This window comes from Xyrauchen texanus, chromosome 3 (assembly GCF_025860055.1).
Source record: "Xyrauchen texanus isolate HMW12.3.18 chromosome 3, RBS_HiC_50CHRs, whole genome shotgun sequence".
In the NCBI taxonomy this organism is placed as follows: Eukaryota; Metazoa; Chordata; class Actinopteri; order Cypriniformes; family Catostomidae; genus Xyrauchen; species Xyrauchen texanus.
In genome coordinates, this window is record NC_068278.1 from 58,396,515 (window position 1) to 58,420,913 (window position 24,399).

At 40.0% G+C, this 24,399-nt stretch overlaps 1 protein-coding gene across 1 annotated transcript in view; it reads left to right on the forward strand.

Moving 5' to 3' along the window:
- srrm3 (serine/arginine repetitive matrix 3) overlaps positions 1-24,399 on the forward strand; it is a 115,281-nt gene that overhangs the window by 44,723 nt on the left and 46,159 nt on the right. The window contains exon 2 of the mRNA XM_052110173.1: positions 11,283-11,530. Coding sequence (XP_051966133.1) covers positions 11,295-11,530 — 236 coding nt within the window. The 5' untranslated portion in view covers positions 11,283-11,294. The remainder of the gene's footprint in view (positions 1-11,282; positions 11,531-24,399) is intronic.

Here is a 24,399-nt window from a genome sequence, read left to right on the forward strand (position 1 = left end):
AGAATTCACTATGAGCTCAGGTGAAGAATCATGTGACTTAAGCTGAGAACGGTAGTTAGCCATCTTGTATTTCAGCCTCTTTTTCCATACATAGCTCTTACTGAAAGAGCCTGGTAAACTCAGGCAGGGGTGTGCCTGTGTCAGAGCCTCTACAACTACACTAAAGTCAGCATCTGTAGGATATGCTTTGTAGGTATAGATTGTTTCTGCCACCTTTTCCAGTAAGTCTGAATTTTGAGCTGGCTGTCAGTCTAGCCTAGCTTCTTATGTACACTGCATTTCCTCTTTTTAGTTGACACTCTGTGTCATAGGAGAAAATAGGTATGTGGACGCTTTTGGCCACTGTTCTTCTCTGAATGCCTTGGAGGAAGAGCTGCTTAACAGCATTGTATCATCTAACCCTGTAGATGTAAAGGAGGCTTTCATTGTCTTCGATGACTAAAGGATTATCACTTGTTGATAAGTCAACTGGCTCCAAGTTAATCATTGAAGATGCACAGTCTAAATTGATAACCTTAACAATTGTACTGTATGATCCTTGATTTTAGAGGCAGAAGTCAAGTTGACAAGTGTACCAAAATCAGTGACTTTGTACTGCAGCCTTAGATTTCAACTTAATCCATACAAATACTTTACCTCCATAATTAACTCTTCAACGGAGTCAGGGACGCCATTCGGTAGCTCCATTCTGACGTGGTTGGTCCATTCATCCTCACTCAAGATGACCAGTAGTCGAAAAGGTGTGGTACTTACCATTATAATCAATGTTCACTGAGAGAGAGAGAGAGAGAGAGAGAGAGAGAGAGAGAGAGAGAGAGAGAGAGAGAAAGAGAGAAAGAAAGAGAGGGAGATTTTAGTATCACAAAAATGTAAACTACTGTAAAGTTGTGCATATTTGGGCTAAATGTATACAATTATATTGATATACAGTCAACCATAAAGACTGAGAGCTACAGTTTAACCCAAATACAAAATGCAGACCTTATATTTGTATATACCTTTTGAGCATAATTAGCCGCATTCCTCCAACTCTGTAGTCCGCCAATCGATATTGGTCCATCAGTTCAGATGGCTCAAGAACTCTAACCTCCTTTTTTGGGGATATTTTCAATCCATAGGCCCTGAAGTGTTCCATGTACCAGGCACTCAGCTTTCAAACAACGAAAAGCAACTTCTCCCTCACAACAATCATCTGGATTATTTCTGTAAATTCAGGCAGCCCTGCCAGTGAACCATAAGCAATGATCATTCCAGTCCTGAAGTTTAACCCATTATAGGTGACATTTTTAGCCAGGCAAATAATCTTTATTTCTAGGTGCTTCTGCTTAACAGCTAGAGCAATATACTCATTCAAAACTTCAATGGAAACAGTTGAGATGTTTGTCACTTCCAGGAGAGGTTTAGAAAAGCCACATATATAAAGCTGTTGTGCCATATGAAACTGGTGCCTCTCTGCCAAGGACAATAACACATTTTTGAAACAACCAGTATGCAGCACAACTCTCTTGAGGAGCTTTGCAAAGTCCAAAGAGAAACTGACTACTTTTCTGGAAGTTCTGGATAGTGTTCTAAAAAGTGGTATTCAAGCAGCAAGGTTGGGTCTGGGAAAACCTCTTTAAAACTGTTCTCAGAGATCTTAAAATTAAAAATTGAATCTGATGTATGAATAGGTGCAACAACAAGGTCCACGTTGTCCTTTAAGTTAGTGAGGAGGCTCCAGAAAGATTCACCAGCAGGCACTTTCAGGCCAAGGAGGAGTGGGAAAAATCTGAACAAACTCCAATTCTCATGAGCATTTCCGCCTAATGTATTCTGTAGGAAATTTGGTAGTGTAAACGTACACAGTATGGGTTAAAGTGCCTGCACACCTCCATGATTATGCAGGGACATTTATAATGGAATTAGTCATGTTCAACAACTATTATAAGAAAGATAAATTACAAATAATTAGATTATTTATCTGAATAAAATTCTCCACCATTAAATTCGTAATACAACATCTCGTTGTATCCGCTCACAATTTCTTTTGTAAGGAATTTGCTTTAATAAGGGAATTATGATTAATTAGCTTATTGTATTAATACTATTCTCATGGCTTATTGAAAATAGTATCAGAAATATTTTAGATATGGTCCATGCTTAGGTGCAAGATCTTTGATAAATCAAGTGACGAGAATATTTATCAAAATATACCACAGCCAAATTATCTTTGAATACAAACAAGACTTTATTGCTAATCTACAACATAAAATGTATTAACACACAACTAAACTAACACATAGACAAACAAACATAAACAAGGGTTGGTAAGTGAGCCTTGACACAAGATGAATAGAAAATTATTTGTAACAGAAAAATTCATTTTTATGGAGCCTATAGAACTTGCCTTGAACAAATCCTGAGAACTTCATTTAGTATGCCATAATCTGAGATCGGGTTACTCAAATAATATTAAAGAAAGCACCAGATTTCAGTGAAAGTCTGGAGGTCTGTACTTGCGTTGCATGCATTGCTTGTCATGTGGAGTTCTTTGAAGTCCTTTGGCTTGGTTTAGTTCCAGGAGGCCTTTGTTTGGTTCAATGGATGGGTGATGGAAATGACCAGGCAGAGCCCTGGAGGCGAGACCTCCTGCCAGGGACAACCAGAGACTTCCATAGACAGAGGTCAAAGTGTGTGATGTCAGTAGAGCAGAGAAGAACTCGAGGGGGTTGTCCAGGCTGGTTTTTAACCTATTTGGTTTGTTCACACCCCAAAGAGGCTCTAAGCCATTTAGAGGTGGCTTTTCAGGAGGCCCGTGGTCGAAGTGTCCTCCCCTCAAGATAATTTATTCATGGCCTTTGTTCTATGGTTTGAACATTTTAATCATTCATTTCTTCATAGAATTTATAGAAAAGTCCAAGGTCCATGTTAACTCTTCATAAATGACGCTTCATGTGAGCTGGTGAGCAGGAAACATGCGTCATGATTAGTATAATAGTTTTAAATGCGGAGAGTTGCCTATATTGAAGAACAATGGGTTTCCATGGGTTTCCCTGGTGATCATGAAAAGAGTAATCCCTCAGCAAATGGCTAGTCATGTGATGAGTTAGTTTGGGGGTTTATTTGATTAACAAAAAAAAGATTTCCCACTGTTTTTATGGCAGTTAAGATTTGCCAGATGCACGACATCCAGACTTGCTGGCACCAGTCTGAATCTCTTTATAGCTCAGGAGAAAATCAGTGTAGATTCTGCATTTAAATCTTCTGCATCAAAGTCCTACAATTCCTAGATGCATAGGTCAGTGGCACAGAATGGGGGGTTGGTTTGTTTTATCTGTCCTTTGATGGGGAAACTTTGTATAGCCTCATGCTATGATGCTACGTAAAATACTTTTTTAGAAGTTAACACAGTGAGACATAGAGCTATTTCTAAAGGAGCAATTCCCTCAAATAAATCATGCACAATATCTGGTGGGAAACCAGTAGTGGCATTAAAATGATAAAAGTTTTTCAGACAGAACACACCTATTTTTCACACCAAAAAGGTTATCCAATGATTCCTCCTCAAGCATTTTCTGATGCCTAATGTGAATCTCCTCTGTCCTCAAAGAGAACGCTCCACTCCATACTTTCGTGAAAAACTCTATACACATCCTGCAATACCGTGGGCTCCAAGGTTGTCAACAACTACATATCACACTGTTCCCTTTATAAATGTGCCTATCTTTGCCACAAATATCCCATGTTGTTCCAATATAACTAAAGTCTCTAGCACTGTCATATCCATAAAAATTCACATTTTCACTATTGATCAATGCAGCCAAGCGGATAGATGACATGAAGAGTGACAACCAGGTGGCAGATTGCCCAAAATATAATACAGAGCACAGATTTTATGTTTTTTTATGTGATGTGCCTAGGGGATTGCCTGTTTCTAAGTCACGCACATACAAAATTAATGAATATTGCACACTGAGAAAAGAGTATTCTCTTTATTAAATAAACCATCCCAGAGAAAAATATATTTATCGCTCCCAACTGATTGAAGTCTTTCTTTCAAATTAACTGTATTGTTTAGGATAGTCTCATAATGCAATATTTGTTGCAACATTTTTAGCACCGGGATGTATTGACAAGATTTTCAGTTCTCCTTGTCAATTATATATTCAACATTTTCCACTACGCTGAAGTTCTTTATGTAATACGTCCTGTGCTTCCATGCAGTAGACAACTGGCCATTTTTTGCTATTGCATCTTGAATATGATGTGAAGTACTCCGTGCAGTGGCTAACTCTTGGACAACTGATCCATCTACTTGACAACTGTGATTCTCTAAAAACAGAGAAATGATCTTATGAGTGACCTGCACAGAAACAGGTTTAATTAGATAATACAGTTCCTCAAGTAGTTGGGCATAATACAAAGTCAGGCTTGTGAAGCAGCTCTTATAATTCAGTCAATTAGGCAGCTAAAAGCTTTCTGCAATAGTCAAAAATACACTTTTAGTTTCTTCAATAGCTGAGCTTCAGTCTTCTCCAGCTGTGTTCTGGTGACTACCCTGATGAGGATGAAAGTTTTACAGACTGTCTGATATCCAAGAATAATGAAGGTAAAACAGGTTTGAAGTCTATTAGTTGAGGTTTTAGTTAGGGATGCACATGATTTTTTTTTCGGCCAATGATTGATCAAATTAAAACCATCTGCAAATCAGTTTTAAGCAAGAAAATGCTGATATGAAGAGGAAAAAAAACAATGGTTCATTTATAATTAATTATCAACACAGTTTGTATCAACTCTTTAAATTCAAATGTACAATCCAGAAATAATGATAGCAACAGAATGTAGAAGGGTTGGCAATCATATGAACATGTCATATTTAATTTATAATCGTTCTTGTTCTCACATTGATGAGGAAAATCTGTTGTTATAGATGTGACAGTTGTGAAAGCACTAACCTATAGGCTACATGATGAGGGAAACCATCCTATATGCTTTATGCTTTCATGCTATATGCTATATGCTTTGAAATCAGGAAACTTTGACTTATGAGACATTGATGTGGTATCCATTAAGGCTGCACGATTGATTGAGTTAAGATTGAAATCACAATATGGTCTTGTGCGAGTACATGAGCTTGAAAGGCTGTTGTGACAGGGCGGATGGCGGGGCTGGGTCATGTTTAAGGCTCCGAGAGGGATAAAGGCCGACTGTGGATGGTGGTGCGACAGAGAGAAATTACAGCTTTTTCCACACCATTCGGATTACATCAATTAGTGACTCTTCCGTTCGGTTTGTTTGGACCCCCGGCCACGTTTCAGTGCCTTATAGACAAGGTCCTCAGACCACACATGGCGTATGTCGCCGCATACCTAGATGATATCATAATTTACAGCAATGATTGTCAGTGGCATATGCAACATCTGAGGGCTGTCCTGTGAGTGCTGAGACAGGCGGGACTCACGGCCAACCCGAAGAAGTGTGCAATTGGATGGGTGGAAGTTAGGAATCTGGGGTTCCACTTGGGGCATGGGCAGATACGTCCACAGGTTGACAAAACCACAGCGATCGCAGCCTGCCTGGTGCCCAAGACCAAAAAGGGGGTAAGGCAGTTTTTGGGACTGGCTGGCTACTGCCGAAGGTTTGTGCCTAGCTATTCTGATGTCACCAGCCCGCTGACTGACCTTACTAAAAAGGGGGCTCCCTTCAATGGGGTTCAGTGGACAGAGTCATGTCAACAGGCCTTCCTTAAGTTAAATCCGCACAGTGTGGGGGGCCGCTTTTACAAGCACCTAATTTCTCTCTCCCCTTTATTTTGCAGACTGATGCATCTGACAGGGAGCTGGGGGCAGTGCTCTCCCAGGAGGTGGGAGGGGAGGAACGGCCTGTTCTGTTTATTAGTCACTATTAAAGCAAGCTTGGAAGCTCTCCTTCAGGGAGACAAAAAACACAAACATCAACACACGACAGTCAGCTGCCCGTAAACAATCTCTCTCTGTCACACCAGCATCCACAGTCGGCCTTTATCCCTATGGGAGGCTTAATTAGACTAATAAGGGACCGGGTGTGCAGAATCACCACCCGGCCCTGCCCTCCGCCCTGTCATAGCTGCATTTAAAAATAGACTGCAATCAGAATTCAGTCAGCATTGTGTAAGCAAGCGGCGCCCTCTAGCGGTCTGGATAGCATTTTTCATTATCCATTACATGACTGTAGAATTTAAAAAGATTGTATTATTCCTTAGGTAACTTTTTATTGTTCTATGATGTGGCTGCCCAGAGCAAAACAGTGATCTGATGACAAAATAAGGTAAGTGTCAAAATATCTGTATTAGCATCGGTATCAGCCAATAATGATTTGTTAAAACTGGTATTGGTCAAAAATTTTCATATCGGTACATTCCTAGTTTTAGACAGCACAAATCAAGTCAAAATGCCAATCAGCAAGTAAATACAGGTCATTTATCATGTGTTACAAAGAGAGAATTTCATTAGTATTTATGAGGTATTATAGAAGCATTATAGTTGCATTGTCCATTCTCAAGTTAACATTAATTGTATCAGGCACATAGACTATTGTTGTTTGATATAGTAGCAGAAGGTATTGGCCAGAGGCTTCCATTGAAAAAGCCTTTGTCATGTTACAAAGGTGCCATTCGCCCTTCATGCAATTTTGGATTGGAATTTTGTTCAGTCTGTCATTGGTAAGCAATGCTGTCTACATGAGTTGCTCGTTATATTAGATATGTCAGTAATAATATGTTGTTAAATATGTATTTTCAGAGTGAATTTATACTGAGCATATATAAAGTGACATTTGTATCTTTGCTGCCCATGCATTTTTTATTGCACAGTTGGATTGCTTTGCAGGTCTTTCTCTTGTCTCTGATGTATCTCAGAAAATGCTGTTCAAGGTTTTTCACAGCACTAATTTGACAGTTGTTGCATTATGAACTTAATTGCTCTTTTTTAAGTAAGCAATTTAATGTTTTGTTGAACTGAGCAAAAGCTGTCAGCACAAATTAAAGTGAATGCAGCAGAGACTATGGGACTAGAAGCAAACACATCCAGCAGTTTTCTGAGAGAGAGAGAGAGAGAGAGAGAGAGAGAGAGAGAGAGAGAGAGAGAGAGAGAGAGAAAGTGTGTGTTTTATTCTATAAAGTACTGACAACATTTCTACCAAATTGCAAATAAAAATATTGTCGTTTAGAGCATTTAACTGGTCAAAATAACAAAAAAGATACTGTGTCTTCAGACCTCGAATAATGCTAAGAAAACAAGTTCATATTCATTATTAATCAACACAATATTAATGATTTAACTTAGAGTTCAGAAATCAATATTTGCTGGAATAATCCTGATTTTCAATCACAGCTGTTTGTGAGTCTTGGCATGATCTCTGCCAGTCTTTCACATTGCTGTTGGGCGACTTTATGCCACTCCTGGCGCAAAGATTTAAGCAGCTCGGCTTTGTTTGATGGCTGGTGGGCATCCATCTTCCTCTTGATCACATTACAGAGGTTTTCAATGGGGTTCAGGTCTTGAGATTGGGCCCGATGCGCCTCCATCCACACCTTGATTGACCTGACTGTGTGGCTTGAGGCATTGTCCTGTTGGAGAAACCAATCCTCGATTCCAGCCTTGCTGAACCCCCAGATCACCACCAATCCTCCATCTGGCCATCTAATGGATAGATGGAGACCTGGAGAGGCCTTCAAGCCACGATGATCTGGGGGTGCTTCAGCAAGGCTGGAATCGGGCAGATTCATCTTTGTGAAGGACGCATGAATTAACACATATTGTTATATATATATATTTATATTATTACCCACTCACAGATATAGAGCCATGTAAAAATCAAAAAATTACCCTTAAAAATAGGTCCTCATTTTCTATCTGGAATATGATTTCTTAGTTTCTCTTGAGTTTGGAGTAAAATAGGACCAGGACAGTTCTTTGACAGGTTTTGACACTATAATTCTAAACAACAAACAGTGCATTCAACATTTTCATTTGATCAGTTTGTGTGAACTACAACCTTGAGGTTCCTAGTGTCATGCTCCACCAATTGAGCCACAGAAACATATGGTAGATAAACCACACAACTGCTTTACATGACATCAAAATAAATTGAAAACCTGTATTGTAATCTATGTTTCCATGCAGCACAATATCGTGTGAATGTTAGCGGTGACACTGATTAAGTGAAGTTGTTGAATTGAGTCTCCATTTTGAAACATGAGACCATTATTCACACAGGTTCTGGGCTCTCATCCAGACGGGAGGAGACAGAGTTACAATCATTTTTGTGATATGGTTGCCAACAGCCAATATGTTTCACTCAAAACATGGACATTCAGCAAACGAATTTATTACACTCAAGCACAGGCAATTATTTTGCTCTGAAATCATTATTTGTGGCTAGGAACTGCTGTTTGGATGTTAATGTGACAATGGAAGACGTTATTCAATCACCAGAACGACTGAAATATGGAGTGATTGTGTGTGTTGTGTGTGTTTAAGTTTGATGTTCTTGTGCGGTCACGGCTCGTTCTTCAAGTATGAATAAAACTGCTTTCGCATACTGAGACACATGTGGCACATCCTTTACCGAATCTTTATATCCTGACAAAAAAGCAGGCTGTTCTCGGTGCTTTCACAAATGAAACATAATATTTCTTGCTATCCATAATAACAGCACATTAATAAGAATAATTATTATAATTTCTTACAGTTATATAGCACTTCTCTAGGCACTCCTCAACCACCAGTGTGCATTGTGTAAGCAAGCAGTGCCCTCTAGCGGCACCAGTGTGCAGCATACACCTGGATGATGCGACGGCAGCCGTAGTGTGCCAGAACACCCACCACACACCAGCTATTGGTGGACAGGAGAGAGTAGAGTGATAGAGCTAATTAATGGATGGGGATTATTAGGAAGCCATGATTGATAAGGGCAAATGGGAGGAATTTGGCCTGGGATTTTTTATGTCCACAGAGAGTCAGGACTTCGGTTTAACATCTCATCCGAAAGATGGTGCCTTTTTACAGTATAGCATATAGTATAGTGTCCCCGTCACTACACTGGGGCATTAGGACCCACACAGAATCGTGTGAGCACCCCCTGCTGGCATCCCTAATACCTCTTCCAGCAGCAACCTTAGTTTTCCCAGGAGGTCTCCCATCCTGGTACTGGCCTGGCTCAACCCTGCTTAGATATAGTGGGCAACAGTATCACCACCAAAAGATCTTATCTTGTCTGTAAACATCATCAAATCAACATCAAATCTGTATGAAAAATTGCTAGCTATGGCTGCCAGAAATTCACCATGAAAAGCATAGTGACTATGCTTTAGACATTTTACAAATTCCTGCAGTATATATTATTAGGCTTAGTGATATAATGTTAATATACAAACCAATCCACAAAAATCCGGCTTCCATGAACGATAACCTATAAAAATGTATCGACAGTGTCCAGTGTCACTCACACAAACACAAAACACCATCGGGGTGACATAAATGCTGCAATAAACATTAACCAAATAACATACACTGGCAAGTGAAAGTATGTGAACCCTTTTGGAATTAGCTGGTTCTGCATTAATTGGTCATTAAATATGATCTCATCTTCATCAAAGTCAAAGCTAACAACACACAACCACTTATAATCTTTCATGTCTTTATTGAACACATCCCATTAAACATTCACAGTGATGTGGAAAAAGTAAGTGAACCCATGAATTTAATAACTGGTCAGTCCTCCTCAACCAAGCGTTTCTGGTAGCTGCGGATTAAAAGTAAACAACATTCAGAAGGAATTTTGGATCATTCTTCCTTTCAGAACAGCTTCAGCTCCAGCTCAGACATATTGTTAGGATGTCTGGTGTCTCTCTTGAGGTCATTGCACAGTATTTCTATTAGGTTAAGGTCTGGGCCCTGACTAGGGCACTCCAAATGGTGGCGTTTCTTATTTTGAAGTCATTCTGTTGTGGATTTACTTCGATGTTTAGGGTCATTGTCCTGCTGCATCACACACATTCTACTGAGCTTCAGCTGGTGCACTGCCACCCTGACATTATGATAAACTTGGGGATTCATTTTTCCCTTGATGATGGCAAGGGGTCCAGGCTCCAAAGCAGCAAAGCAGCCCCAAATCATGATGCTCCCTCCACCGTACTTCACCGTTGGGATGATGTTTTCATGTTTGTATGCGACGCCCTTTTTACGCCATACATAGTGCTGCATGTTCTTTCCAAACAATTCAACCTTAGTTTCATCTGTCCACAAAACATTTCCCCAGTAGTGTTGTGGAGTGTCAAAGTAGTCTTTGGCAAACTTCAGGCGTGCAGCAATGTTTTTGTTAGAAAGCAGCGGCTTCCTTCATGATGTCCTGCCATGAACACCTGTTTTACATTTTCCGTACAGTAAACTCATGAACAGAGATGTTAACCAGTTACAATGATTCCTTCAAGTCTTTATCTGTCACTCTAGGGTTCTTTATTACCTCATTGAGCATTCTGCGGTGTGTCCTTTGAGTCATCTTGACTGGACGGGCACTTCTAGAGAGAGTACCTATAGTACTAAATCATCTCCATTTATAGACAGTTTGTCTAACTGTGGACAGATGAATATCTAACGGCCACTTCTAGAGAGAGTACCTATAGTACTAAATCATCTCCATTTATAGACAGTTTGTCTCACTGTGGACAGATGAATATCTAACGGCCACTTCTAGAGAGAGTACCTATAGTACTAAATCATCTCCATTTATAGACAGTTTATCTAACTGTGGACAGATGAATATCTAACGGCCACTTCTAGTGAGAGTACCTATAGTACTAAATCATCTCCATTTATAGACAGTTTGTCTAACTGTGGACAGATTAATATCTAACAGCCACTTCTAGTGAGAGTACCTATAGTACTAAATCACCTCCATTTATAGACAGTTTGTCTAACTGTGGACAGATTAATATCTAACAGCCACTTCTAGTGAGAGTACCTATAGTACTAAATCATCTCCATATATAGACTATTCGTCTTACAATTTGTAAACTAATATAGTCAGTTTGATTTGGAGATATTTTTTACTTAAATCAATCCAGTATATTTAAATGTTACCACGTAAAGCAATTTAACATTTAATTAAAGTAATGACCAATTAACCAAATTGAATAACCTGCTGTACAAACTACTGTAGATATAATGTAGTATGATGTTTACAGTTGAATTTGAGATGTTCCTGTCATCTCTTGAATGGTTGAGAACTCATGGCAAACTGATGCTGTGCTTGTTTCTCCTCAGAGTGCCGTGGCCATGTACGATGGGGCGAGGGTTCCCTCCCCTGAGGAAGGCACTAACGGGGTCCCTGTGCAGCCTGAGACCCCAGCGGCCACATGTCCCAAAGCTAACGAAGAGCCTGAGGAAGAGGTATGTGTACCAACCGAGCCCGTCCTGGTGAAGAAAGCCCACCGTGAGATTCTGGACCATGAGAGGAAGAGGAGGGTAGAGCTGAAATGCATGGAGCTACAGGAGATGATGGAGGAACAAGGGTGAGTGTGTGTTGTGATTTCTATGTTCCAAATACAGGTGAAACTATTTCACAGCATGATAAAAAGGTTATATTCAGATAGTCCACCCAAAAATGAACATTCTGTCATCATTTACTCACCCTTGTGTCATTCCAAAGTCGTATGACTTTTCTTCTTCTGTGGAACACAAAAGGAGATGTTAGGCAGAATGTTAGTTTCAGTCACCATTCACTCTCATAAATGGTGTCTGAGGTGTGTTCCACAGAAGAAAGTCATACGGGTTAGGAATGACATGAGGGTGTGTAGCAACTCATAATGTAATCACAGTTTATAATGTAATCACAGTTCCCTATCTGTCACTCACTCAACATTGTGTCGATGTAGTGACACTAGGGGTCACTCTTGGGAGCCCGAGACACCTCTGATCTTTGATAAAAGGTCAATGGGAATTGGCGAGTGGTATTAGCATGCCCATTCAGATTTTCTCTTCGGATCCGAGCGGTCGATATTCATTGAGCTGAATTCCCACGGCTTCCCATTCACCTCTGCAGAGATCGCCCCTGAGTGAGCAGTCGGGGCAGTGGTGGCTCAGTGGTTGAGGCTCAGGGTTACTGATCAGAAGGTCGGGGGTTCAAGCCCCAGCACCACCAAGATGCCACTGTTGGGCCCTTGAGCAAGGCACTTAACTCCAGGTTGCTCCGGGGGGATTGTCCCTGTAATAAGTGCACTGTAAGTCGTTTTGTATAAAAGCGTCTGCCAAATGCATAAATGTAAAAGAGTATATTCTAAAAGAGCGGCACACACGGAAACATCTTTTTAAACCACGTCTTTTTAAAGATGCCTTTCCGTTTGTGTGTTATTCCTGGTTGCGGTCGTTATCTCTCGCCTTCTCGTTATCTCTCGACCCATTCGGTTCGTGACGCGGCCGACCCACCGGCCCGCTCTCTTCTCCCGATGGCCAGTCCGCCCCTGATTGGCCCCAAAGTGCGTTGGCCCACCGGGAAAATGCCCAGTATGCCAGATTACAAGTCAACCCTGGATGCGACTATTTTGTCTTGTCTTCGTTATCGTTGACAAAATCAAAAAACCCTTTGTCAACAAACAATCGTTGATGAGATTAACGCTGCTAAGTCACTCAAAGACAGTGTGCGTCACCTTTTAAAACTGGACTTCCTGGTTAGTGAATTTAGGCATGTTTTTTTTCACACTGCAACTATGGCTGAGCTTGGTACAATAAGAGATGTGCAGATGTTGACGATTACTTAATTTTAACCCATATAGTGAACGTCAGGGATGAGTCCAAAAATAAATGCTGTAAATGACCCTAACATTGGCTGACAGAGAGAAGGTCATTATGGAAGAGGACGTCCTACTTTGAAAGGTGACGCCCACTATCATTGAGTGACGGGCTGATAGCTGTAACCCTGAAAATGAAAAGACACAAAGATTAAGATTCAACTTTATTGTCATTGTGCAGAGTACAGGTACAGAGCCAATGAAATGCAGTTGTTTTTACACATCCCAATTAAGCTGGGGTCAGAGCGCAGGGTCAGCCATGAAACAGCGCCCCTGGAGCAGATAAGGTCAAGGGCATTGCTCAAGGGCCCAACAGTGGTATCTTGGCAGTGCTGGGGCTTGAACCCCCGACCTTTCGGTCAGTAACCCAGAGCCTTAACCGCTGAGCCACTAGGGGTCACTAGGGGTCTCGCTTTGCATGCCCCTCCCCCGGACATATGGGTATAAAAGGAGGGAATCGTGCGTCTGTTCAGACAGATTTTATCTTCTGAGCCGAGCGGTAGTGTTTCAGCGAGCCGAGTAAAACCCATCGGGGATTTGAAATTCAATTCGCCAATTCTCATAGGCCTTTTCTCAAAGATAAGAGGCAACCGAGGCTCTCAAGAGAGACCCCTAGTGTCACTACATCGACACAACGTCTCGTTCCCTCCATCATGGACAGTAACCAAGATTACATTTTATACTCTTCTAAAATGGGATAGATTTGGGAAAAATCATTATTTTAAAATTGTTCATGTGTTTGTGATGTTCTGGAGGATTTGTGTTGTGACTGGCAGCTGCACTAATCCTCACGTCCTGCAGACGTTCGTCTGATGTGTTCAGGCTTTTGAAGGAGCTTTGTCTGTAATTATACGGCAGCCGTGTGACCTTGAACAGTTCTCTGAGACTACAAACAGTATGACAGTGCAAAGAACTCCGCTCACAAAAGCTGATGAGAGAGGAGGATTAGAAATCTGCTAGCATGCTCGAATGCTTTAGCGAATGGCATGCTTAGTAGGCCTGAATTTCTGCCTTCATACATCAAATGCTAATCAGTACATTTGCTGAAAGAAATAGAAGATAGCAAGTTTGGTATGTCCACAGATAATGTTTCCTATCATGTTGTTACACTTAAGCATACAGTACCAAGACTAGATTTCTACATTGAATGAAGAAAATGTGATGCTTGCTTATGCAACACGTGTTGCCATGATGCTTGGGTATTGCTTTATGGTTGTGCAAACACTGCTGATTAAGAGGACAGGGTGCAGGTTTGCATGCTGTGAACACGTCCTGCTTCATTAAATGTTATATCGCCCCCTTGTGGTCTCCCAGTGCCATTACACCCGACTGTTAAACAGATGGCCGACCGAGTGAATTGGAAAGCACACAAATTGAACTTCTAATTTAAATGTTGGCTAATTTTAATATATTGATGCCTCAAAAACATCTAATAACATGCCTCAAGTGCTGAAGAAGTAATCCAAAGTATTTACTTTATTTATTTACGTTACTAACTGTGAGTAATCTAACAGAATTCGTTACATATTACATTTTACAGCATGTATTCTGTAATCTGTAATGGAATATGTTACAAAAGTAACCCTCACAACTCTGCTTACTATATAGTGCATGATGTACACTGTTTACTTTCTTTACATTGTTGCTGTTTATTTGAATTGTTTTTTTTACAAAACTGCGCACGCTGAACTGGCGATCGGGTTTTCCATGGATGGGTGTTTCTTCAACTTCGGACACTTTTAATCACTGTGGGCTGCTAGAAAGCCTCGTTCCATTTTTATTTTACACATTTACCATTTTTTTTTTAAATTGTCTGTTAACAATGTCCAACAGTGTATGTACGTGCATTACTAGAGATTTATGACGTTTTTGTCATTTTCTCCCAACCACAGTGTCATTTCCAGCACATCCCAAATTCTGTATCGTTTTATAGAATTCTGTGCTGGAAAAGACGCACATGGAAATAACATTTTTAGCGATTTTGATACAAAATGCCTGACTCCGTTGACTTTCTTAGGCTAATTTCTGAGCTAACTTTTTATGCATCCTAAATACACACAATTCAATTATAGTTTCACACTTTTTGCATAATTGTTATAAATTGTAGCTTCGCCACAACTTTGGGACAGCCCTAATTTTTGACAAATTTATAGAAGTCATTTTCCCGCTATAAATATTGAAATGTTTATTTCACTCTTTGTTTACATTATAATATTTTGAAACTTAATAATTTTGTATTTTATTTGATGAATTTTCATTAATATTGAAAGTCTGGGACAAGACTAAAACAGTAAAGTCGATACATGTCATCGATACTTACAGATACAGTAGAAGTCCTGAAGTTACTACCAGTGTTGGATGTAATCCAATTACAAAGTAATGAGTTACTGTAAGCTATGTAATTTTAGTCAAAAAAGTAGTGCAATGTATTACATTTTATATTCTTGTAATCAAATTATAGTTAGTGACTTTCAATTAATTTAAAATGATTTTTAAGTACATTATGTGGTTATGCTGTAATGCTAATTTGTAATGGATTACTATTTTTAAGTAATTTATCCAACACTGTGTATTACTAATGGTGCGTTCACATCGAGCATTTCGCACAGCGCGTTTACATACAAAGTCAATGCAAAGACGCAAATAGACGTGAATTTGCGGCGGGCGGCACGAATGCAGCAGCGAATGGCAAAAGCTAAAACGCAAAATCGTTTCATTCGCGTGTTCGCACGAGTTGGAATTTTTCAACTCGAGCGAGAAATTCGCATGACACGTTGTCACTGACGTACTGACGTAGTAGCAGAAGAAATCTGGATAATTGGATAATATCATGCACCCAAACACGACGCCGTTTGGTTTTCCGACGTATCTTAGACTTCCACAAACGATACAGAGCAGCAGTCGCTGTGATATCGGCCATGGTTGATGGCGGAAAGAGAAGTTGTCGTAGAAGCCCCTCCTCCTTTCTCGCACGAGCTTTGCATTGTATGTGAACACCTCCAGCGGTCAAAGCAAAACGAGGCGAAAATTTGTTCGCGTTGTATATGAGCGCACTATAAGGGTCAGAGAGAGGGTGAAAAATGGCCATAAAAGACTCAATTATGATGTACTAAGTGTCATAAGAATATAAACCCCTATAAATATTTCAAATCTAAAGTCTGTCCTTTCCATCATATTAGCACATTTTTATATACATTTATGCATTTGGCCGACACTTTTATCCAATAGCGACTTACAGTGCATTTTTTTACTTGAAAAATTGATTTTAAAAACTATTGGCCGATTAATCGGTTATCTGCCTTTTTCCCAGCACCTTAGTTATCGGTATCGGCAAAATCCACTATCGGTTGACCTATAGAAAGGAACCTATGATGTTGCCGTGGCTAGCGCCACGCTATACCAGATGAGCTACAAGAACATTTACATTTTGCCTATTACACAAAACGTCCAGTCTAACTCTATCCTCTTTTTGAAATCTTTAGTTTAAAGACCTCCCCTCTAGACTTTCCACGATATATTTTTCACACCGATACGGTCGACTAACACTGGTATTTATGCTGGTTGGACGCTAAGTGGAGCATTTATGGAGTTATTATGGTGTAATTTTAAAGGTGCAGTATGTAAGATTCAGAAACCCTTGTTATTAGTGACACCTGTGGCCGTTAAGTGAACTGCAGCAGCTGCCTGTTGCTCGCGCTCGTGCGCACACTTCATAAGGACACGAGCGAGCAAACAAAACCATGACGTAACGTTCAAAGAGACTGAATGTGATTCACCGACATCATGCTGACAGATGAGGCAATATAATTAAAATCACACAGTTATTATTGTTTTACTACAAACTTTAAGACTAAACTATAACTACTTATCAGCTAGCATAGCATACTGATACACACATACAGCTACATACTGCTGAACTATACCAGACAATATACTGTTGCACTATTGTATGTTTTTATGTCATGTGTTGTACTACGATCAAAAACCAGCATATTTGCTTCAATTTATCCTGTATATGTGACTTTTAGTATAAAGAGAAGATCGTTTAAAGTATTTGAAAGTTAAGAAGCAAGCTAGCTTGCAATTCGTAAGCGTTAGCAAGATAGCTAAAATGACACAGATCAATTCTCATGGCACTGTAACCCCAAAACCGAATGAAGGTCCCTCCAGGAATCAAATGCCCTGCCGATGTTCACTCTAGTTTTCGCTCGACCATGATCACGTTCCTGCTTAGCCAGACGGGATTCAGTAGATAAATGTTTTTTTTGGGCTTATTCTGAGTTTGTGTAGGAGTCTGTGTTGTGCTGGGAGCCGGACGTTTACTGGATTCCATCTTTAAGATAACGTCACTGTGGCAGGGCGGAGGGCGGGGCTGGGTTGTGATCCTACACACCCGGTCCCGTATTAGGCTAATTAAGCCTCCGAGAGGGATAAAGGCCGACTGCAGAGGATCGTGCGGGAGAGATCGTTCGTTTACGGACATGTCCGTCATGTGTGTGTTTGTGTCCTTGTTTTAAGTTTACCAATTAAACTATTATTTATATTGTCAAGCCGGTTCTCGCCTCCTCCTTTCCATTCACTCACCGGTTCTCTGATGTACCGTCGTGTGGTATTCGAACACTACGCTGCACTCTCCGGCGGACGACAGCCGTTCCTCTCCGGGCGAACCGGAGTCAAATCTCCGACCCCTCCACTTTTCTGGCGGCACCTGGGGACATTCCTCCGCCCCTGGCAGCGGCCCTACTGCTCTAAGAGGTCGGGGAATCCAGTCCCCACGCGCCCAGCGGACGGCGGCTGTTCCCCGCGTCAGGGCGGTCAGGCTACTCCATCACCCGGCAGATGGCATCGGCGCTCCCCTGGGTGGACGGTAGTGTCGAGGACTCTGCGACGGGTATCCCTCCTCCTTCCCGGGTTTTGGCACCAATGTAAAGGGATCAATGGAAAGGAGGAGGCGAGAACCGGCTTGACAATAGTTTAATAGTTTTACCAATTAAACTCAATAATAGTTTAATTGGTAAACTTAAAACAAGGACACAAACACACACATGACGGACATGTCCGTAAACGATCTCTCTCTCCCGCACGATCCTCTGCAGTCGACCTTTATCCCTCTCGGAGGCTTAATTAGCCTAATACGGGACTGGGTGTGTAGGATCACGACCCGCCCCCTGCCACAGTCACCTAGTGTTGCAGTTTGTTGTCGCTGTTGAATAGTGGAAGACAGGGCCGGACTGGGACACAATTTCAGGCCAGGAAATCCTACACCCATCCAGGCCATCCTATGCACCCAAATAAAATTTAGAAACACGGACAACCTTGCCCCCCCCCTAAATTACATTTATTTCACAGTATGACCATAACATAAAAACATAAACAACCAACCTAGAAGTAAAGCAGTCCTAATATCAAATAGGTCTGCACATAACGTACATACAAGCATTTACTCTAGAAGTCCAAAGCTGTTTCTACCTCTCTACTTCTCACTCATAAGTGTATATAAAAAAAGGACATTTGTATTACCTTATTAAATGTATGCATCATATTTCATGTCAAATTCTTACATTTGATCAATAAATTCAGTTATAATAATAAGACACTATAGGACTATTACCCATCAAATTAAAAAATGTGCACTGCAATTACATCTGCAATAAATAATGTTTTGAGATGTTTTAAATAAATGTTTGAATATAAAAAAAATCCAATACTTAAACATTAAACTAAACCGCCAATAGGTGGCGGCAAGTGACCATCTTAATTAGTGAGTCATTCATACAAAAGATTCGTTCAAAACGCTGAATCATTCAGTAACAAAACACTGCTGTAGCTTTCCTTTGGAACTATTTTAGTCGGTGAAATAGAACAAAAACAGTTCATATGGTTTGTGTCTAAAATGTAAGTAACTTAATAAATATTAACTACGCTACTTGTTTATTGAACAATAAATTCAATGTAACATTTTCAATCATGATAATATTCAGCAAAAACATCTCCCTTAGTTGTGTTATGTTAAATTAATCATATGTTATAAATAAAAAAAACAACAATTAGAATTTTTACCTCAGTACATTTTCTGTGTGCACTCATTTGTTTTGATTTCTCCACGAATGTAACGTTAGACGGGCGCTACCGCTTACATTTGCTAGCAGTTCAATACTAAGTTAACGAAGAAAAAAGTATTTACAGATGAAACTGACCTGCACTTGAAGCCCTGAACAGGTCAGTAATTTTACAACATTTTGCGGCTTCTTCTTGGAGTGCTTTCTTTTTTTTGTTGTCCTTTCCCTCTCTGCTCCACCTGGCCGTTTTCTCTCCATCATCGGGTGCTGCTCGCATTTTCTGTTTAACCCTTTGTCTGAGGCGTAAATTTGAATCGTAGCCTTGCCAGTCAAGACTAACAGATTCATGATTTTATTTTTTTATTGTTATTAATATTAATAATAATTTTATTGAATGACGAATTCAAAAATGATCACTGGTAAAGGTAGTAATGTAAAATAATAATAATAAAAATTTTTTTTAAAAAAAACGCTGGCTGGCAGCAGGCCAACTTAGTCGCCAGGCCAGCGGGAATTGTCCCGGTGCTCCCGATGGCCAGTCCGGGCCTGGTGGAAGAGAAGAGATTACTGTCTGAGGCAAGACTCGCTCCATTCGCATGTAAATCAGTCTACAGGCTTTAATAGGCAACCTAGGAAGTCTGGGAAGGTCTCATTATTCAAGTTGCGTTACAAGCCGTTCGCACATTGGCAAAAAAGGCGAATATTACATGAAAATTGTTACATATTGCACCTTTAAGCAGAAGCCTGCACAATATTGCAAGGCAGCTTGATTTCAAACATTTAACTTTATTTTAGATTTATTTGAACTAAAAAGTAAAATGATGTGCAATTAAAATGTGTGTTATTCAACTTTTTGAAAGATGGCTTTTCAACGGGCAATAAACCGAGTTTATCCGTGCTTTCTCTCCATCATGGGCTACCGGTCGGGTATTTTGTTATGTATTTACATCACTTATTGTGGGTTGTTGCGGGTTTAATTTTGGTGTTTTATTACCTTTCATTCCAGGACCCCATTTAGCTGCTTTGGAAGGGTAAATACATTTATTGTGTTCCTTCCTAGGGCTCGGTATTCTTGCTTTAGTGATTTTGCATTGAAAATTGTATTCATTTATATATAAAAAAAAAAAAAAACTTAAACCAAAGACATTGCCAAATTCAAATTGCACTTCAAGTGAGTAAAAACATTTAAAAAATAATAAATAAAACATTTATAACCACCTTTCCATTTACCGTCAGGCAAGTATCCATCTATGACAACAGGCGGAACATTACTAATACAAATTAAGATATATAAACAATTATAAATGTAAACATACGAATTATAATGATGATAATAATCACGGATATATCCGTGGGGTTTTTGTATTATTGTATGATTTAATCAGAGATGTATAGGCTGCAGAGTTGCGTTCACAATGAACTGCGCTGTGTCATAGCACCTCCTGATCTGAGATGTCTGAGGTTATTTACAGCATTCTCATAGTCGATACTATTCTTGCAAAACATTTTCAGGAGACTGAAACGAAGAAAGAGTGAGAACCCTTTACATACGTCTGTTCCACGAGATTGCACGCCTCCGAACAAACAGCGCGTCAGACCAGAGGGGTAACCAGGATATCATGTTTGGGGGGGCAACATAAACAATTGAAAAAATCGGCGCAAAATTAAGCTACACTACACACAATCTGTTTTAGTGCATATCTTTTTCTAAGCCAGGAACCCAGAGATAGGCACAGGGCCCCTATTAGACTATAGGGCTATCACATAAAAGTTAGTTAAACCAGGTCAACATTAATAATATGATGATGATATTATTATTATTGACAGATTCATATATCAGATCACGATGATTGCCTGGTGATGAGTGACAGGTGTTTGCTTGTGAGAAGACGTGCTACACGAGTAGGCAACCGAGACGAGAGAGTTTAAATGAATCTGAAGTCACGTTTGTAGACAAGAGGTCAATTAATTTGTTTCTTCTTCTAAGCTGTTCCAGACTTAGGTGCTACTTTTAGGGCTAAAATGCTTCGTGAATTACTCTTAGTAAAACACATTAGGAGTCTAAAGTTATGAAGCTACTTGTAGCCTCTTATAAGATTCTTTGTGAATGCGGACCCAGGTAAAAATGTTGATATGCTCATTTGAACGGTATGAGAACAGTATTTTAATGTTATTCTCTGGTTGTAAGTGCTGACGACTGTGACTACTGCGCACTCTGGTTGTTAATGTGATCTGGCAGCAGACTGACACACACCCAATAACGGCCAATAGAAAAGCAATAGGCTACATTTTTTTTAATGAACGTTCTAGTTAGGACTGTTCGTTTTTATTTAAGGGGCTACTGGAGGAGTTTTGAGATCTATAGTCAAAATAGACTTAGATAAATGTATTTAATTAAATACTACTATTTTTCACAGTCTCATTTTTACTTTAAGACCGAGGTAAAGCAAGGAAAACTAAAATGTACCTCAACAAGGCGGGATAATGAGCGACTCTAGTCTCATTCAGTGGAGGTGGAAAAACAAGTTCTTTGTGAAATGCAAGATTTATTGTATTAAAATTTAAATGCAAAAGAAAAGGTATGAGTCTGCTGTTTTTGTCAATTTTAAGTTTTAATTTAAAATGTTTGCGATTTTAATATAAATACATGGTTAAATATTTTTCCACTTAATTGCTCGAGCAAATGAATATATACATCTGTATAAAAGTAATGCATTGAATACGTTGATTAAATTGGGTTTTAACGTGAATACGTCTATTAAAGAGTGTATATGTGTACAAAGAGAATCGCAATGCAGACAAAACTTTTTTTTTTTTTTTTAAATAAAAGTTGTTGATAACTTCTGGATTTGAAATAAACAGAACAGTGCCTATGTGTTTCTGGTACAGTACAGCCGCGGATCAGTTAGCCTACAAAGTAACGCAGCATATGTGAAAGCATCTCACGCTGCTCGTGCGCCGCATACAGTGCACTGCACACTGCTTTCTCATCGCCGCACATTCTATCAGCTGCAGTTCTGGCGCCTCGATCAGTCCCCGAAAACTCCACGTACATTCACATCATATGTTAATGCAGCGGTAGAGTTACACTCACAGGACACTGCACTTATTCGCAAACACAAAAGTTCATCGTTTGCTCGTGCTTTAAAGCTCTGCCAGGTAAACATTTCATTGGCGTTCTGTTCTGACATAATGCACTTTTTCTGAGCGTGTACGCCGAGCTAGCGCGCACTGTGAAACAGCGCCAAAACTGGAATTTGTTGTGTCAGACCTCACTCATCTGCTAGCGATGGAAAAATATGCACAAAACAATCCACTTTTAAATTGTAATTTATCATCAGATGGACAGATTATTTCTCAAATTCTCAGGGGAGGCAGAGCTTATCCTAGGGGAGGCACTGCCTCCCCCAGCCTCCCCCTAGACACACCCCTGCGTCAGAAATGCGCATAGACGGCTTTTCTGTCATCTGTTCTTAAATAATATAATAAAGTGTGTTTCTTCAAGCACGTCTTTGTGTTTAACAGCATGTCTTACAGTTACTCACCATGCACATTATATTCACTACCTGCAATTGAAAGTCTTAGTCATCTTTGTGTAGTTTGATTAAATACGATTGTAAATTGTGTATAAAAATAAATAAATAATCATATTAAATTAAATTAATTTAAATGGTATTTAGAACACCAGTGAGCAAGACGAAGGCGACTGTGGCAAGGAACACAAAACTCCATAAGACAGTAACAACCTTCACCGTGGCAACCCTACTCCCCTCTCATTAGTGAAAATACAATGCTCCTCGTTAGGAGCTGTGGGGCAATAGCTATTAGATTGATGATGGTGATATTCAGCAGGATGTTGGAGAAGGGATCAGCCATCTGGCACACACACACACACCCTCGTTCATCCCTCTCCTGCACGAGGACTAATTGTGTGCTGCTTTACGAGATATGTAGGGCGTCCATATGTCCCACCCAGCGTGACAAGCATGCAGACTGCGTGCAGCTCTGTGAAAGTGAGACGTGCCCTGTGTAGTTCTCACTGACGATCTGGTTTGTTGTGTTTAGCATGATTCAGCGGCTGTGCACCCTCTCCATATCTCTGTTTGTACAAGAGCCCACCAAATGTCCCACTCAAGGCCTTTTAAAGGGATAGTTCACCCAAAAAATTTACGATGCACAATTGAGATTTGCTAGCTACTTTAAAGGGGTCATATCATGAGGAATCAAATCTCCCTTGATATTTTACATATAAGATAAAAAACGATTAAAGCATTTATTGAAACCAAGCTGCAGAAACACCTCGTTCTCTATCTCGGTGGTTACCGTACGTCACTAGGGGTACATTAATGACCACCTCTACAGCTTGAAAACATCAACGTCTACTTAAAATCATCGTACCCTTGGCCCCGCCCACTGGTGCTTTAGTTCATAGACTGAGACAGAAGGACAAGCAAGGCCTACTGTAGCCTAACTATTCCTGAACACTAAAGGGGAACCATTTGGACTGTTTTAAATTATTTTTGTATTTAAACTTGCACAGACAAACATCTTTGACCGCTTGATACATTTCTCGAGCCGCTTTTAAAAGATGCAGTGTCAAGTTACAACTCTGAAGAGGAGAAGCTATTCTCTGTCATTCAGCTGCTGCCTCTTATGTCATGGCTGTTTGATAGTTTATGGTGCTGATATACTGTTTACACCAGGCGTGTCTTTTAACACGACGCAACGCAACGGCTTAAGGCTTTCTACACAGGGTGTGTCGACACAAACTTTCCAAACCGTTTGTGTTGTTGGTGCTCTAGTGTCCGGTGTAGACAGAGTGTTAAAAGTTGTGCTTTAGATGAACAGTTTAATATATTCAGATGCAATGTGTTGGATGTGCGGTATGCGTAACCCCTGAAATTTAGTTTTATAATGTTGTGGTGCCTCTTCCAACTGAGTTCAAAAAATGCCGTTAAAATTGAAGTTTTAAGGAGGCGCTTAGACCAAAACCGAGCGTTTCAGACAGAGGGCCAGAGACAAGGTGGAAAATTATGCATTTTATATATACTAAATATACTAACATTATCAGTGGACCACAGGGAAGATAATAAAACTATAAAAAAGAGCATTTCATGACCCCTCTAAAAGTACGATTTTTTTTGCATGAGAAATAATACAGTTTGGTTTGTTCCTTATGGTTTAAGAAGACTTAAATATACATTTATAGTGTCTTTATGGTGCCAATTTGTAGTTCAATTGCATCTGTCCCCCATTGACTTTCAGGGGTGGTGGAGAGCAGTAGGGGGATTTAACTGGGTAGCAGTAGTTATAATGGTGACTGGGGGCTTTATTTACATACTGTTGATATAAACCATTGTGACCCTCCTCCCCCTTTACAGTCTTTGACCCCAAAACCTCTTCTGTGCAACTGCCCCCAAAACATGCTTTACTACACCCTGTGCTGCTTGTTTTAGCTAGATTAAACAGGCAGATGGATGGGGCACATTTAAACACTTTTCTCACACACATAAGCTCACACATAATAACACATGT